Source organism: Lissotriton helveticus, chromosome 1_1 (genome assembly GCF_964261635.1).
Source record: "Lissotriton helveticus chromosome 1_1, aLisHel1.1, whole genome shotgun sequence".
NCBI lineage: Eukaryota > Metazoa > Chordata > Amphibia > Caudata > Salamandridae > Lissotriton > Lissotriton helveticus.
Window position 1 is genome coordinate 243,641,341 of NC_136057.1, and position 18,161 is coordinate 243,659,501.

At 40.7% G+C, this 18,161-nt stretch overlaps 1 protein-coding gene across 1 annotated transcript; it reads left to right on the forward strand.

Annotated features, from left to right (window-relative positions):
• The first annotated feature begins 4,793 nt into the window (after nt 1-4,793).
• LOC144768821 (olfactory receptor 5J3-like) lies at nt 4,794-5,732 on the forward strand. The gene has a single exon (XM_078652801.1). The coding sequence runs from the start codon at nt 4,794-4,796 to the stop codon at nt 5,730-5,732; it is 939 nt and encodes a 312-aa protein (XP_078508927.1).
• The last annotated feature ends 12,429 nt before the right edge of the window (nt 5,733-18,161 follow it).

Genomic DNA, 18,161 nt, shown 5'->3' on the forward strand with positions numbered 1-18,161 from the left:
CATGTTTTCTAATTGAGTCTATTAACTGTCACAACGCTATTCTAAAGGGCAGCTTGCATTGGGAAAAATATTCTGTAGGAACATTCCTATTTAAACAAAAAACACTGTTGCATTACACTAATTTAAAGCACATTCTCTAATGGGTCTGTTTCATATTTTCTTTCCAACCGTGAAAACATTGAAGCACTCTTCGTGGTGCAAACCCTTATCTCACATTTCAGAAATACGCCCATTGGATAACATGGCAAATCGCACCTCCACACAAAACATGCTTTTTCCACCACTTACACAGCTCGGATCCTTTTCAGATTTTGCATCACAGTAGTCCAAGCTATTCCCTAAATCCTCACCGAAAAGCAACCAAATCCCTCCACTGGAAAGGGTACGAATTTCCGCTCAAAAACACGCCCCCCCCCCGCAAACACCAAAAAACGCCAAAATCCCTCAACACCTTGTTGATCAGCATGTTAAAACAAATACTGCCTACTCAGTACAAGATATTAACTCTTTGGCAGCTGAAGCACAATCTTTCCCCAATGACTGCAGTACATGGGAAAGTCATGAACTCATTTCTCCACGTTATCACATAACACATACGCACATCTTCAAAACATTTTCTCCAAGTACTTGAAAGAGATCCAGCTCTCTCCTGCCTAACGAAATGGCTAGGGACCTGATGATAACATGCTCTGCACAAAACATAACCACATGGCGCTATTCACAAGCCATATTTACAAGAGACTCAACATGTCACAAAAATGACACGCTATTCACAAGGCATATTTACAAGGCGCTTTCGCAGTCCAGAAGGGACTCGTCTAGATACAAGGAAATGAACGCTTCAGATGCTGTCGACTTATTTTACATACTCTAAAGGGTACAGGTGGTGGCGTTCTCTACCTACTGGGTCTTTCTGAGGTGGTCACTTGAACTAGTTCTTCTGACAGGGTGGGATAAATACCAGTAATGACGGAATTTCTTTCTCTAACAGTCTGTTCTGTCTTGACCTGTTCCCCCTTATCCCGTAGATCTTTTTCTTTGGCTTTATTTTTTCTCTGCTTGTTTTAGTTCTCTCTGCTTTATTGAATTCTTTCTCTGATCTCCTGTGTCACTCTTTGCGCCATAACTCAATAGCGTCTTTCTGAGAGGGTCTTGACTTTTTAACACATATAATGACCCGGTGTGTCTCAAGGCCGGATATTAACTGTCTATTCTAGTATACCTTTTCTGGTCCCTATCTGACGCAACTTTGAAAACAGTGGCATGTTGAAATCAACACAATGGAAACACAATACACAAAAAATAGACTGTAACAATCAACAATCATTCACACTAAACAATTTAAACACTGAAACAGATACAGATACAACCTAAACTGATACAGAGAGTTAAACATGTACTTGAAAAACAGTTTGTGCACTGAAAATACAGTACAACCATACCGGTCCCAGAAATGAGACACGTCTTTACCGGGCCCACGTTTAACCGTGGACCCGTCTTGACCGTTCCCACGTTTTGCCGTGGGCCCGTTTTGACCGTTCCCATTTAAAATGAGCCCGTCTTGAAACTTGATACATTCCCCATGGTGGTACTCACCGGGAAAGCAGAACTTGAAACTTGAAGGCCTCGGAAACTTGACTTGACTACGCTTGCGCCTTGGAACAGGTGGACCTCTGGACACCTCGGACCTTGCTCTCTCACGGGCTGGGCCTCTGGTTGAGATGATCCGCGTTCCTCACCGCCTCACATGGATGCCTGGTCGCAGTCCGTCCTCCTCCTGGGCCTGAGGGAGTAGCGGGAAATCCCGATGGCGTGCGCACTTTGAAGTCCGTCACGGCTGTAGAAGGGGGCAAAGACTAGACCCACAACTCCGGCGAGTGGGGAAAGGGATATGTCCCTGTAAGGGCGCCAAATTATGTGGTAAATAAATTATTACCCTGGCAGAATTTCTAGGCATTAACAAAGTATCATGCATCAAGTGAGAAGCAGAGTCCGTGGTATCTGAGTTAAAATGGGCTTTATTCCAATAACTCGAGTCAAAGGGAGAATTAGTTCCATCACCACAGAGGTTCAGGAAGAGTCTTCTAACAATTATTTACTGAACATAGTATATATACATTTCTTGTACATAGGCTAAGCAGAGCAAGAAAGAAAATGAGATAAGAACATGTGGGTGTACATGAGGGTGTGTACTTTGATGAGTCATAGGTAGGTGATAGGTAGGTGTCATAGGTGGGTGGGTACTTAGGAGGAGTTTGCATGACCAGCTGGAACTCTTCCCTACTTGTGCAACTTTGAGCATGACGTGCAATTGACGTGTAACTGGGAGGAGAGCTGACTTTCAACCTAGTAGAGAGATCTCTTGTGTCAAGGCGACCAGCACATCTAGTACAACTGATATCTAGAGTCAGGGGATGTATTATCTGAAGAAAAGGTTGTTCGTCACTAAAAGACAGAGAGGGCATATTTATTCGTTCATTGCATGAGCTTTCTATGGGTGCAAGCACTGTAATTCACTTAAATGGAGACAGAATGGCTATCGGACGGGTTCTGTTTACTTTTCCTCACCGGGCAGGGATGCCACTCTGTACAGCAGACGGATAACTGTTATTCATAATACTGTCTTGGCAGACTTCTTGCTGACGTGACTGCAGCTCAGTATGCCAAGAGTCATGAAAACATTAATTCAGAAAGTGGTTTCAGGCTCAACCAGTACGATATGTATTTAAAAGAGCACAATGCAAAATGCAAATACATGGGCCTTCATTTTAGCTTAACGTTTGGGAGACTTGATGACTTGACTTGCAGGACATGTTTGCAGAGGCCGAGTGATTCAGGCCACTACGGGAAATATGCATGGGTGACATGCACATGACATGTAACATAGGGTATATGTAGTGGACATATTTGGTCAGGCAAAATATCATTTTCCTCAATAGATAAACATTTTCAAGGCTGCATGGAATCGGTTGGGAGATGGATGGCAGACAATTGTCTAAAGCTTAATTCAGGTAACACTGAAGTTTTGCTGTTTGGGAACAACCTTAATTTCTGGACTCCTAATTGGTGGCCTGTTTCCATGGGGTCACTCCCTTCACCGTCTAAAAAGGTGAAAAATGTGGGAATAATACTAGATGAGAAACTCTCCTTTGGGGCCCAAGTAACCCCAACGACAGTGCATGTCTTGAGAACTGTTAAGCAGGTATTGCAACTTTTAACTTTGGGGAGCCGGCAAACAGTGGTTACAGCATTGGTCATGTCAAGGCTGGATTACTATAACAGCCTCTACTTAAATATACAACAAAAACTTCTGTATAACCTCCAGCTGCTACAAAATGCAGCGGCCAGATTAATTACGGGTACATCCAGTTCTCCCCAATTTCCAAAGGGATAAAAAAATTCCACTGGCTCCCGGTGAGGAGCCGGGTGCATTTTAAATCCCTTTGCATGGTCTTTAAAGCACTTCACAGCCTTGGTCCTGATCATTTAAGACGCCAGTTTCAATGGTATAAACCGACTAGAACTCTTAGATTTCTGGGAGCCAAACTAATCGTAGTCCCACCAACAAAAAAGCTCATTGGGGTGGCAGAAGTTTCTCTTCATGTGCAGCAAAGGCCTAGAACGACTTCCCATTCTATTTGAGAAATGCCACTAATCTTCTAGCTTTCAGGAAGGGATGGAAGACCTGGCTTTCTGATAAATAGACCCTCTTGTTTTCTAGCTCAGCACGAAGGAGAAGTAACTAGCGACAGGACACCTCCGGGTAATCATGCGCTCTACAAGTTTCCATAACATAACAACATAACATGATTTGACTGTGAAAATAAAAGAAATTGTTTATTGTATGGAATAATGCAAAGTAAAACATATGAAAAGAGGTAAAGGAAATAGCATATTAACATATTAAGGGGGTCATTCTACACATCATGTTTTAGGAGCATTCATTGGCCCACAATACAAAATCACATGTTGACCATTTCACTTTATTTTTTCTAGCTTGATTCATGGCCATTTGTTTTTAACTTGGTAGCCCCAGAGTTGTATGCTTTTTAAAAATTCTTTGACATTTTAAGTGGAGAAGACAAACATTTAAATTTGGTACTTTATGTGTTTGCTTTATTGTTGCAGCCAGTATGCACTGCACATACCTCTCTCACAAATCAATTGCATTATAAGATAGTAAGGAGAGACAATGGAGGCAGTGGCAACGTGTTAACTTTCAGCTGTGAAAGTTTGACAGAATAAACATTGAGAAACATAAAATTACAGCAATTTCAAACTGAGTTGAGTAAAAATATAATTGATTAAACACATAGAAATTATGAATACATAATTAGTTTTGAGCCACCAAATAATAAATGAAAAGGAACAGGCCACAACTCACCACAAGGGCTAAATTACCACATACTTGAAAAAAACATATCAGTGTTGCATTTGGTGGCAACTGAGGAGATCATTTTAAGAATTAAATAATGAGGCATATATACTAATAAATAAAAGGATAGCAGAGTAATAGTCATTATTAAAACAAGAAAATAATATATTATTTTATCAGTTTAAGGGATATCATGTAGCAACTGAAAAATATTTCCAATTTCATTCTAGGGAATGACACTAAGGCCCTACTGTCAAACCATAAGTGTATATCTGTAACTTTTAATGTTTTCAAACTCTTTTTCAAGTGTGTAATGCTATGTATTTTCAATGTTATGTGATAATTATGTGCTGGACCATGGTCCCCAACCTGGATCACTCATTTATTCTTCTTATTTTCATGCAAGGTTTCTGAAATGATGCCATCAGGCAACTGGACCCATGTGACAGAGTTCATTCTCTTGGGACTTACCGATGAACCAGCTTTACGGGTTCCACTCTTTGTTTTCTTCCTGGTCGTTTATATTATTACTCTTCAATGCAATATTGGGATCATAGTATTAGTCTGGTTCAACCATCACCTCCATACACCTATGTACTTCTTGCTCTGTTGTTTGTCCTTTGTTGATGCTGCTGTGTCTTCAGTCACAGTCCCCAAAATGCTGGTTGACTTCATATCCGAGAAGAAGACAATTTCTTTTGCTGGGTGTGTAATACAGATGTTTTCATCATTTCTTATTGGAGGTTCAGAAGTGACAATCCTGGCCGTCATGGCTTATGATCGGTACACAGCAATCTGTAATCCATTATTGTATCCAGTCATCATGAGCAACAGAGTCTGCATTTGCCTTATTGCTACAGTAGTTGGAATTAACCTTGCCAATGCCCTGACACATGCTATTTTGACTTTTTCTTTACCCTTCTGTAGGTCAAATATTATCACACATTATGCTTGTGATGTTCCACCAGTCCTGAAGATTGCTTGCATTGATACCAGCCTGAATGAACTTTTGCTTGTTTTATTGTCAGGTGGTATCATACTAACATCTCTCCTAGTCATCATTATTTCATACGGTTTCATTATTGTTGCCATCATAAGGATAAATTCATCAGAGGGGAGATGGCGGGCTTTCAGCACCTGTTCTTCACACTTTGTATGTGTCATCATATTTTACGGCACACTTATCTTTATGTATGCCACACCCAGTTCGGGACTCTCAATGACCAGGGACAGAGTGGTATCAGTATTCTATATGGTCATAATTCCCATGCTGAACCCATTGATTTACAGCTTGAGAAACCAGGAGATCAAACAAGCATTGAGAAAAGGCATCAGGGGATCCCATGCCTCCAGATAGTGACAACTAGCTTTCTTATCTTTTAATTCCTTTAAAATGTTTAATTCCAAGATTTTGCCTTCCTAGGTTTTTCCATTTTAGTGTCACTATTATAGAAATCTGTCATCAGCAAAAACTGAGATTTCCATTTACCTGCCTTCCTGAATTGTTTTCTGGAATTGCACTTGTATATTATGGTCCTGATTAACAAAGATCAATGTATAGCAAAATTCTTTAATCTAAGTTTAGACCTAAAGTCTAACTTTACTAGTAGCACAGTTGGACCAAAAGTCCCACATTACTACTCATAAATTTAGACTTTTATTCTAAACTTAGACCAAAAGTCTACCTTTACTACTAGTAATTGGGCTCAGAGTGTGGAAAAGTAAGGTGAATCAGTGTGATGGTACAGTTCTTGATTGTCTTGAAGAGTATTGTAATTCTTTGGGCAGGCTTATTGATGGAGTTGGCATAGTACTTGGCTTTGGATTATGTCATTTGTTGTCTGCATGTTATACAGAGGGACTTCATTAGAGTAACTTCATCCATCTATCTATCTATCTATCTATCTATCTATCTATCTATCTATCTATCTATCTATCTATCTATCTATCTATCTATCTATCTATCATCTTTCTTGTCTGCAGAAGAACCTTTTGTTGCCAAGGAGTTCTCTGACGTGCCAGAGTGGCGAAGATTTTGTCTTGCACTTGTATGTATTATTTAGAGTACACATGGTAACATGGCGTTCAAGCAAAGTATTGAATTTGAATAGAATTGTGTTGATTTTGGTTAGGGCATTTGCAGGGCTAGCGTAGAGTTTGAACTATTGATAGTTAGATGTCTTTGATGGATCTGAAGGTTTCTGCTGACCTCAGAGTTTTGGAGGCTAATCTAGACCAGGGGTATGAGAGGTTTATAGCAGTTTATAATGGTTTATAGTGTATTGATGGAGTTCAGAAGGTTGTCCCATTTTATTTGCAAAGTTGAAAACACCCGGGACAGTGATCTGGGCTGCTATGGTGGATGAAGTAGTGAGGGGGTATGAGGATGCATCACTGAACTCCTTGTTCTTGCTGACAGTCTAAGACGCAGAGAGTATAAAGTGCCATTGAAAGAGTCACTTTGTATTGGTAGTTAGATGTTGTGTTTGTTAGAAGTAGTAGGTCATTTGTGCTAATTATTTATTTGTGATCAAAACTTCAAGTAATGCCAGCTGTCTTATGGCAGTTACCCACGCTTTAATAAATGGAATAATAACATAAGCAAAAAACAGCTCTTTTCATTCAGGGAGGCACGTCAATAAACGTCTCAATCTTTACTGGTGAATGGAAGTGAAACTAGTAATCCCAGCAAATCCAGAACTTCCTTTTAAAGCCCTCATAGTCTTGGATCCGGGTGATTTCAGTGCTCTCATTTATTGCCTGCTAGTTTCCACATTATCCTCCCTTAATCGTGCAGCACATTTCATTTCCTTATGGATTTCCAATGGATCCAATGGCTGGCATACATGATCTTCAAATCCAACTGCATCATGTACAAAGTCACTGCAAACAACTCACCTGCTTATCTGGTTGACTTCTTCATCATCTATGGTGGCACTTTCCATACCTGCAGACAGGACACTGGCAAGCTAGAAGCAAAGGAGAGCAACAAATGTAAGGCAACATGCTTTCTCCATCTAAGTATCAAAATTATGGATCAGTACCCATTGATCCTCTACGATCATCCCACCCCAGCTCCAATTCACGCAGCGCTGTAAATAAACACTACGGGCCCGATTCACCGAATGAACTTAAGACACAATCCTAAACTTACTACTATTTTGGTATTCACAGAATGCACTTACTACTTTTGGCATTCACAGAGTGAACTTACTACTTTTGGTATTCACAGAAGTTAGGATTGTGTCTTAAGTTTGTCATAAGACAAATTTAAGACAGACTTAAGACAGACTTAAGTTAGGAGTTTGTCTTAAGTCTGTCTTAAGACAAAATCCTAACTTCTGTGAATACCAAAAGTAGTAAGTTCATTCTGTGAATGCCAAAAGTAGAAAGTGCATTCTGTGAATACCAAATAGTAGTAAGTTTAGGATTGAGTCTTAAGTTCATTCTGTGAATCGGGCCCACTATCACAATGAAGAGACTGTCGATTTGAAAATCAAGACCCAGGATGTCTTTCCCTTTACTCACAGACTGTATCATTGCCTTTGTCATTGTACGGTGATCTGCTGGCTTTTGGTTTCCATATGCAAATATCACATATGTACATACATACAATACAATTCATAATTTTCACCCTACATGATCATTATCAGTATTGCTGTTGGCATATGCCCTTGAAGAAGGAAAACACGCTAATATATTTACAGAAATTAAACAATTTCAACTTTATTCTGAGCAATAATTCATTGGATACACATCCAATTGTTTGTCCATTTGGGTTTTTCACCCTAGCAAAATTAAACTTACGATTTGTCACCTTGTAGGCCAAACAATATATTATGTAAAACAACATGCCATTTGACTGTAATAAAGCAATCACGTTTTCTTCATGTCAGTATTATATAAGAATAATGAAATATATTTCACTTATTAATGAATCGTAATATGTAACAAGGATTTTAAGAAACTAAAAGCACCATCAAGGATTTTTTTTTAAGTGAACTGTTTCACTATTTTTGCTGCATTTTGAATCGGAAATATAGATCACTTAATTTGACTAAAACTATAGGCCTTATGTATGAAATTTCCTTTTTTCAAAAGTGGTTGGAAATTGTAGTGGGTTGCAATATGACCTGACTCATGAATATTCATGAGGTAGGTTGTACATTTCGACTATCTGTGATTAGATTCCATCGCAGGGATATTGGCTTTCTGAGATCACCAAAACACAAATGTCTTTGGTCGTATTTTAAATACAATTAAAACATTTTTAATGCAACCTAAAAAGAAACGGGGCTGCACTTGAAAAGAGTTTTGTTGGCTAGCTTGAGAGTATGCCGTGGTCAGAGGCACCACTGCCTACTCCCCAATATTTTATTTTAACAACTAGCAGCCCGTCCCGACGTTGTCCGGGTAGGCTTTGCTGGGTGAAAGGTACTCATCAGCATCGCGCTCCCCTGGGCATGTCGATGTCGACGCTCCTCCCCGCGCTCCTGGCCGCTCAGCCTCAGTGTACTCTAAAATCTGTCCTCTGCATAAATACTATACATCTTTAACACACTCATAATGCCCCATGTATGTTAGAAAGAATTTCAGAAAGTAGCCTAGAAATAGTTAGCGTGCACTTGAATCCCTTCACGGAAAGAATTAATTGCAGTATGGTCTTTTGATTTCCATGACACCATTCTCTATAAATAGTGTAAAAAAGTCCAAAATAAAAATCTGTCTTTCAGACCCTTTTTGTTTTATTTTTCTTAGTATACATCTTTAACACACTCATAATGCCCCATGTATGTTAGAAGGGATTTCAGAAAGTAGCCTAGAAATAGCTGGCGTGCACTTGAATCCCTTCACGAAAGAATTAATTGCAGTATGGTCTTTTGATTTCCATGTCACCACTCTCTATAAATAGTGTCAGAAAGTCCAAAATAAAAATCAGTCTTTTAGACCCTTTTTGTTATATTTTTCTGCTCCCTGATTTATGGTTTTAGCTCTTGTTTTTCCCACCCATTTAATCCTGTGTCAGCCCCCTCCGAGTCAAGCCTGCGTTCTCACTGGCTATATAGTAAACCAAATTAACCGAGTTTGTGTGGGAGCTGCTTGCAGCTAGATTTATGGCCCTGTGACGGTGGGCGGGGCAGTGGTTATCAGCTGCGCATACAGGGCTAGGAATTATGTGGATTCGGGCACCGTGGACGGTTGATGACTTCAGCCCGTAGAGATATTAACAAGACCCGCTCCCAAATAAAGCCTAATAAGTCCGAATTTTAAACAGTGTTCGTGACAGATGAGGGTAAGGAGGAGAGTGCATCAGCGCTAATGAAGACTGTTGACTGCATGTTCGCTTTAGCTGTGACGGATGGCACTTGGAGTGCTATGTTAGCAGGACGAGGGTTGCTGTTATACAGAGAACTGGAAAGGTTGTGCGGTAATGTACCTTTTAATATGTGCTATTGGCTTTCGGGGGTGATGCACTTCTTCCGGCTTCCCCGTCCTCCCCGCGCTTCTGGCCGCCTGCGGTAATGTACCTTTTAATGTGTGCTCCTGGCTTTCGGGGGTGATGCATTTCTTCCGGCTTCCGCGCTCCTGGCCGCTCCTCCCCGCACTCCTGGCCGCCGAGCCGTGATGTCAGCGCGCACGTCGTTAGCTGGCGCTACTTAAAAGGGACTACTTTAGCTTAAAAATTACTTTGCCCTTCTAACATATATATTTTTTTATTATATAGCCTATGTCCATCTGCTTGCCCTGTCGTTTTCAAAGATGTATTGGCTGTTTGGATTGGCGCTGTGGTTCCCGAGTTTACCCGCCTCAAAGGTTCCCAGTTCTCGCTTTATAATAGTAGTATAGATCACATAGATGTATGGGTTCCAAGGGGACTCTTTCGCATTTGTGAATGGGTTAACACCTCCCTTTGAGATGTCGGAAAAATATCAATGTTTTGCATCTGGTTTTCAGTCACAAAACATTGGTACATACCTTAAAAAATCACAGTTTGGAAGGAACTTTCTAAACAAGCCACTAGAACATAGTGAATCAATTAGGGCTTCTAAACCTATTTGAAAATCAGTAATGTGTTACTGAATCGGAAAAAGGGTTTAGTGCATGAAAAGGTTTTTTGGATGGCAAAACTTGTGATTTTGGCCTAGGTTTTAGCTTTCAAATGTTTGTTAATTTATTTTTAAATAGTTTCACAACTGAGGTCACAATAACATGTCCTTTATTACAAAGCTATTTAGGGTTTAATGTTAAAAACACACAGATGTACAAACAAAATGGAAAACCAAATTGAGATAAATGGGAAAATATAAAATAACAAAGATCATATTGTAAAGTTGGATGAAGAATCATAAAGTAAGGCAATGCTACACAATTTAACCTCAGAAAGGTGATAGGCTGAGTTGTCATATGGTATACAAACTTATGCAGGCCATAGTTGATGCCACAAATAAATGTTTACATAACTGAACCAGTACACCAGCTTGGACATCTCTAATATGGTTTTCGTACCTTAAGGAGCCCAGGGGCATAGATATTGTAGCCACACACCAGCAGTAAAAAATAATTTATGATGTCTTGGTCAATCGTGGACTGGTTTGGGCAGGAAGCGAAGCACTTTGCTTCTGAAGCACTCGTCTACCCACCAGTACCTTTAACTTGATAGAATTGTAGGCCTCTGAATATTTATAAAATGTATTTTGCCCCTCATAACCTTTGGCAATCCAGATTTTTTCTCTTACGGTAGCTTTGATGTGAGGATTCGGACCTACCTCCCTTTGATCTCCTGAAATGTGTATGTTTAGCTACTCTGCAGTGCTCCACAGTCCATCAGGGCTATTCACGCTCTATGCCTGTACTCCATATTCATCGAATCCTTCCATGTATTGCAGACTGCGTGTGTGCAGACTCCAGATGGCCCCTCCCTCCTTGCACTGAACGAAAGTAATGAGATTGGTCCAGGCAAGCATGAAGACTCCTCAGTTGATTTTGAACCAGTGTTAGTTCTAAATCCCAATATTTTTGGGGTGGGTAAAGATTGCTCTTATTGCTGAGGTAAAAGATAAATCTAATAACACCATATCATTCTTCTACCAAGATATGGCAAATAAAATTTTTTAAAAATCACAAATAACAGCTACATTAACGTTGTTGCTTAAGATTTAGCTTACTGACTGACCTACTGCAGTGGTGCATTTTGGGAAAAATACAAAACTGCAATCCCCTCAAGAATAAAATTAAGCCACCTTTTCCTTCAAAACCCCAAAGGACACTATTGATGGGCAGCGGATATCAGCTCTTTACCTCTTGTTAAAATGCAGTGATTCCTGTACCCTGTTTAACAGGAAACTTGTTGTAAAGGCAATGGAAAGTCCACCCTCCCTCTTTTCCAGCAGGAGGAATAGGCCTGTGGTTTACTGGATCATGTGATCTGCCATGTGATGGGGTAAAATGTTTACTCCACTCAGGGAGGTGCCTTAAAGAGTGAATTTCATTAATGCTGGCTCAGAGAAATATGTTCTGATACAGAAATATGAAAGATTTTATCCAAGGTATATATGACCTTACATATGAATTTTGGGCCCAGCTAAAGATGCACATTGGGAAAAAATAGTGTGTGGACAGAATAACATGCCGATAACATTGAGGACTAAAATATTGTCATGGTTAGTTTCTATGTGTATTCAAAGTTTTACTATACCTAACTTCACATATAGGTACATTGATCATATATATATCTATCTTGAGTTAAGAATAGTAAAACTAAACTTACCAATTTTCACTTACCTTCTCGATATTTTGTACCTTGATATTTTGACAAGAGAAGCTGTCCACACAATATTACTTTTACCAATATTCGTCAATGATGCTACCTAATGTATGCAAACAAAAACATCACAAAACCATTAAACAGTGTATACTTTACCCGGTAGAAACTGGCCAGTTGTACTAAAATAATTTCTAAAGCTCACACAAGCCTAGGTGTAACCTTGATCTCTGTATACGACTACCTCTTTGTGTTAAAAAAGGTTAGTGGTCTGCAACCGGGGAGCCTGAATTACATGTAATCCCTGAATCCTCATGTGATTACTGAAGAGCAATGTATTCTTCATGCAGCTGCTCTCTCAAGCTGCTACTTTGATGGGTTCACAGGCTTTTCTGACTCAGTCTTCAGGCAGACACTTTCCAGAATTCAGACCAGAAGCAGCTTCGCAGAAGTCACAAATTATCGCGGATTACTAGATTTTAGGAACCTAAATTCACTCATGCCAACAACTTGTGATTTGAGGAACTTAGGTTTACCCATTCTATCTCTGTTTCACACTGTTATGCTGCACTGGGAGTAAACCAAGTAGTATGCGCCCAGATAATATGGCCCAAGGCCTACTACTGTTTGATTCCAATAACACAAATCTCACAGCAACATGCGACATTGCAAAATCACCAATACTAATCCATGAGCCCACTTGTGAGTTGTAATTGAGGTCCTGTCCTGATAGAAAGTGCTTGAACTATACACGTAATATACACAGTTTTGTTGTTTTATGAATAAAAATTCTAAACTACTGCCTTGAAGCTATCATACTCATTAGACTAAAAGGCTTCTTGTGTGGTTCTATGCATTAAACTATATTACAAAATAATAGAGTGAAATTCTGAATGAATGGCCTGGCAATATATATCAATATTTATTAAATAGCTTAACATTCTATCACCCATATTCATGCAATGTTACTAATCACATGTATTATCCCTTTTCTGTACACTACATTAATCTCATAAATACCATTAAGCCTGAGCGGAGTTTGCGGCTCCGTGAAGTGCAAAAGAAACTCTGCTGCACTATGCAGAGCTCTGCATGCGGCAGAGTGCTTTAGGAAACTGCACATCACAGTAATTTTCAGTGCCTGGTGGTTGTCCACACTAGGAAGATATCACGAATGGCACCATGCACAACGCAAGTGGGCGCTGCTTCCTTTCTGCCACTCAAGTAGATTTTCGAATCGAACAACAGCTTTCTCAACATGAACGGACAGTTTCTCAACTTGAGCGTTTGTGATTATATGCGGCAAACCGGATTCAGCAAATCCGATCATCCGTGTTAAGAAATCTCGCTAGGAGGATTATTTCCCTCACTCACGCTCACCAATTTAACGTTGTTGAGCGCAAATGAGGAAAAATCCCATTGGGATGTGAATTTTCCTCACTCACCAACTTGATGTTGACGAGCACGAGTGAGAAAAAAAACACCGCTACACTAGACGGAGCAGAGTTTTACAGAACTCCGCAAGCTCCATGTAATACAGAGTGAGGAAAACTCTGCAAGCTCTGCGAGCGGAACGGATTTCGTTATCCAGACTTACATACCATACCATACCACATATGATTGGTAACTCCATACCATACATACGATACCATGCCATGCATGCAATGACAAGCCACCCCATCTTATCCCATTCCATCTCATTCCATCCCATCTCATCTCATTACATCCCATACCATATGTTACTATACCATTCCATACCATAACATACCATATCATGCCACGCCATACCATACCATGCCACACCATACCCTAACATGCTATACAATGACAAACCATCCCATCCCATCTCATCCCATCCCATCTCATCCCATACCATTCCATCACATACCATCCCATACCATGCCATAACACACAATACTATACAGTGACAAGCCATACTATACTATTCCATACCATACCATACCCTACATTACCATTCAATGATAAGCCATGTCCAGATATACCATACCATACCAAACCGTGCAATGCCACACCATACTATGCATTGACTTGCCCTGCCATAGCATGCTATACAATAGAATATCATGCTATACCCTACTATATCATATCATTTTGAACAGATGACTAAGTTAACATAGAGTGACCACAACTGGAAAACAACGAAGTTCTGCTTTCTTTTTCTCAGCTACAGAGCTACATGTGCACATATGCGTGGAGAAGTGTGGCTCAATGGTGGATCAATATGCTGTGGAGAAGTGTGGCTCAATGGTTAGAGCGGCAGACCCTGATGAAGAGGTCTGGCCAGGGACCAGGGTTCAATTCCTGCCTTGGCTGGTCTCTGCGGATCTTGGGCTCATAGTTCCTCGGACCTGATTTCTCGCCTCGGTGCCTACTCTAAGCATGGGTCCCACGCTGCAACTCTGGGCAAGAGCTTGCTTAGTCTCCACAACAGCCCCCTACAGCGCTAAGGATGCCTGGTTACACCCTGGGGATGCCCAGGAGTGGACATTTCAAAGGGAAATACCAGGAAGGGTTCCCTAGCGGTATGAGTACAGCGCCAGGACACTCAGGAGTATCAGTGCGCTTTACAAGTACGGCTACATTTACATTTACATATGCCGGGCTGGATCGGAGAGCAGGCTCCTACAAACCTGCACACGTGTGAACATATATAAAATACAATATGCCCCTCACACAAACTGTCAACATAGTGTTACATTTGTAAAACCAAATAAGTGCAGATGCACAAAACATTTTTTAGTAGACCAGTCGCCCATTTTCATCACTAATTTGGCATCCATCCACCTCGACCAGAACGTTAATGTATAAGAATCTCCATTCATAGGGACTAAAACATTACTTGAGGAGTGGCTGACCTCAGAGGATTCTGAATCAGTCGTAATACCATTTTGGTCACAATATAAGAAATATTCCATGCCCATATTTACCTATTCTGTAAACCTGGGTGATGGGCACCCGTGGGACATATATACACTATCCCAGTCCCTCAAATGGCCATGCCCACTGACAACCATTGACGCAAATACAGATGACTTTATTTCATGGTGAACATATTTGTGGTGTGAGCTCTCAAGATTGGTTATTCTTGTACATCCAGACAATGTGCCACTCAGAGTTTCAGAACCTTTGGCGCTTGTTGATGGCTTGAGGCATTAGTAACTCTATTCAATTTGTCTTTGGTGTGACAATTGTTTAGGTAGATTTCTATTTACTTTTCAAGGGGACTTTAGACTTTCTTTGGACAGGTTGTCGGAGCATAGTAATCTTAAAAGATGTAACGTTGTAATGTCGAATAGATTACAGGCAACAGAAAGTAGGTGAAAAACATAGAAACATATAGTCCCAGATTATTATGATTTTGGGTCATGATTATCCGCTATATGTATCAACAAACCATTTTGCATTTCCAAAATAGCGAATTTTAAGGAATCGCTATTTAGGAAATGCAAAACGGTATGTATGTACAAAATCGCTTTCCAATAGCGATTCCTTAGCATTCCTTAATTTGAGATTAGCAAATTGTCAATCGCAAATTACCCCTTCATTTCCATGGGCCAGGAGGCCCATAGGAATGAAAGTGCAATTTGCAATTAGCAATTTGCTGATCGCAAATTAGGGATGTTTCCAAGGGTGCAGGGGTGTCTCAAGAACACCCTGCTGCACCCCTGAAAAAGACATTTGGGGGCATATGGCGCACATACATGCCCTAAGGGCATGTATGGGCGTCATATGGCACCTTTGGTTTTTATCAAAAAAGATTTTTTATAAGAATTCGCAAATTACCACCAACTAGAAGTTGGTGGTAATTTGCTAATCCTTAATGGCATTTTTTGCATTTTATTTGTTTGATACATTGCATTTAAGGAATCGCAAACTTTGCAATTCCTTAAGTGCAATCGCAAAATAAGGATTAGCTAATTTTGCTATTCCTTATTTTGCATCAAACTAGTTTGATACATTCCATTTGTCTAATTAGCATTCGCAAAGGCCGAAATTCGCAGAATTTCGGCCTTTGCGAATGCTAAATAGCTTGATACATATAGCGGTATATCACGTATGTAGTGCAACCCTGGCGCAAAATCCTTTTTGGCATCTACCAAGTCACACAAAACCACTTTGCTTGGCTTTGTGTGGTTTAATGAATACAAAGTAATGCAAGGTAGGTCAAAGGTTACTTAGTGTTGAGTAGGTATTACATGGGTTGGACTTGGGCATTGCTGTGCATCCACCCATGCATTTAAATGCACACGCAGACATTCAAAGACTTTCAAATCCGGGTTTGCACTAAAATGGGTTGCCTAGACAGGTGTTCAATGAAGATAAATACATGTATTTCTCCTTGTTACTTTTTTTTTTCCATGTTCACTGCAAACACCTGAGGAAAGAGAAATATGGTTTAAGGTTTTTTTTGTGCAGGAAGGTGGGTGACTATTTGAACAAAACAATCCTGTCCACATTGCAGGTGCACAGTGGTGCAAGGGTGCCTGTATTGGCACTAGGCTGCATACAGTGCTGCAGGGGCAAGAAAAGAGCAGAAATGTGCCATGTCTTAGTAGATGTAATTCTTCTGTCTCCCATTCATGCAACACAGTGCAGCATTTTGGCTTGCTTGCCTGCGTTGCCTCAAATGTAAGTAGATATGCCCCATAGATCATAAATCAGTTAGATAATGATGGTCAAGGGGTACCTGTCTGACCTCTAAAAGTATCCAGGAAAAATGCAGGGGCAAATTTACAAGCCCCTTGTGCTGCCGATGCCTCACTTTTTGTGAGGCACCAGAGGCGCATTGTAGTGCTCCAATTTACAAGGACAAGTAAAGCCACCCTGCATGGCTTTTCGAGTCCTTGCAAATACGGTCCCTTTTCATGCAGCACATTTCGTCTGTGTTGCTGTTCCCTTGCAACACCGATGTATTCTGCCACATTCCCACATTTACGTTAGGGAAACCTGGGAATGTGCCAGAGTCCTACACCTCCCCAGTGGAGGAGTGAGAAGGTGCAACAAGGAGAAATATTTATATTTCTCCTTGCTTTTTCCCCTTTCTATGCATGCTGCATGCTGCATTCCGCAACACACATAGAAAGAGGAAAACACCTCTTGTAATTGTTTTTGTGCAGGAAGGTGTCCCTCCTTGCACAAAAACAATCATTCCCGCAACGCAAGCACCCTTGGACCATAGTGCAAGGGAGCCTGCATTGGTGCATGGCATCCAATTCTGTGCTAGCGCTGGGCGGAGTTCAGGTATACGTCATATTTTTGTAAATATGATGCATCCCTTTGATTCTGAAGTAATACAGCACAGCACTGCAACATGGTATGTGGCACCACGCTGCGTTACTTCCTTGTAAAAATTGTAGAATCTCTTTTGAAGTTCTGTTCCTATTTTAAACACTAAAATATTATTTTGTAGAAATTAATCATTTTGGGTTATAATGTGTTATGTTATGTTAGGCTATGTTAGGTTGTGTTATGTTAGGTTAGATTAGGTTAGGTTAGGTTCGGTTAGGTTATGCCAGGTTAAGTTATGTTATGGTCTGAGACTTTTTAAACTGCAAAGGATTAAAAGTAGAGAGTGACGGAAGGCCTTGTAGAACAGGGGTCCCCAAACTACGGCCCCGGGCCACATCCGGCCTGTCTAATCAACTGGAGTGGCCCACTTAATGATCCCAAACAATCCTTTGCTTCTTGTCTCATGCGGAGACACGTATTCATCTTTTCCAGGTAGCAGGCGGTTGGCGGTCCAGATCCAGGCGGCCGGATACCGCCGAGGCATCTCACAGCGCTTCCGGGGGAAATCGCTTAACACAGAAGTTCCCGCCAACACAGAGCTTCTGATTGATGCCTGTCCTTTGCCTGCTTCTACGCCGAACCGTGTTTTCTGAGGCTGTGTGTTCGTGACCTTTACTAAGGTTCTTTGACACCGTGCAAGGAGCGCTATTCTGTGTTTGTTTTTACACCGCGCTGGAGCGCTATTCTGGATTTGTTTCGACACCGCGCTGGAGC

Excerpts from the sequence above, each read along its gene's own strand:
- LOC144768821 (XM_078652801.1), top strand. The coding sequence starts at position 4,794 with ATGCCATCAGGCAACTGGACCCATGTGACAGAGTTCATTCTCTTGGGA.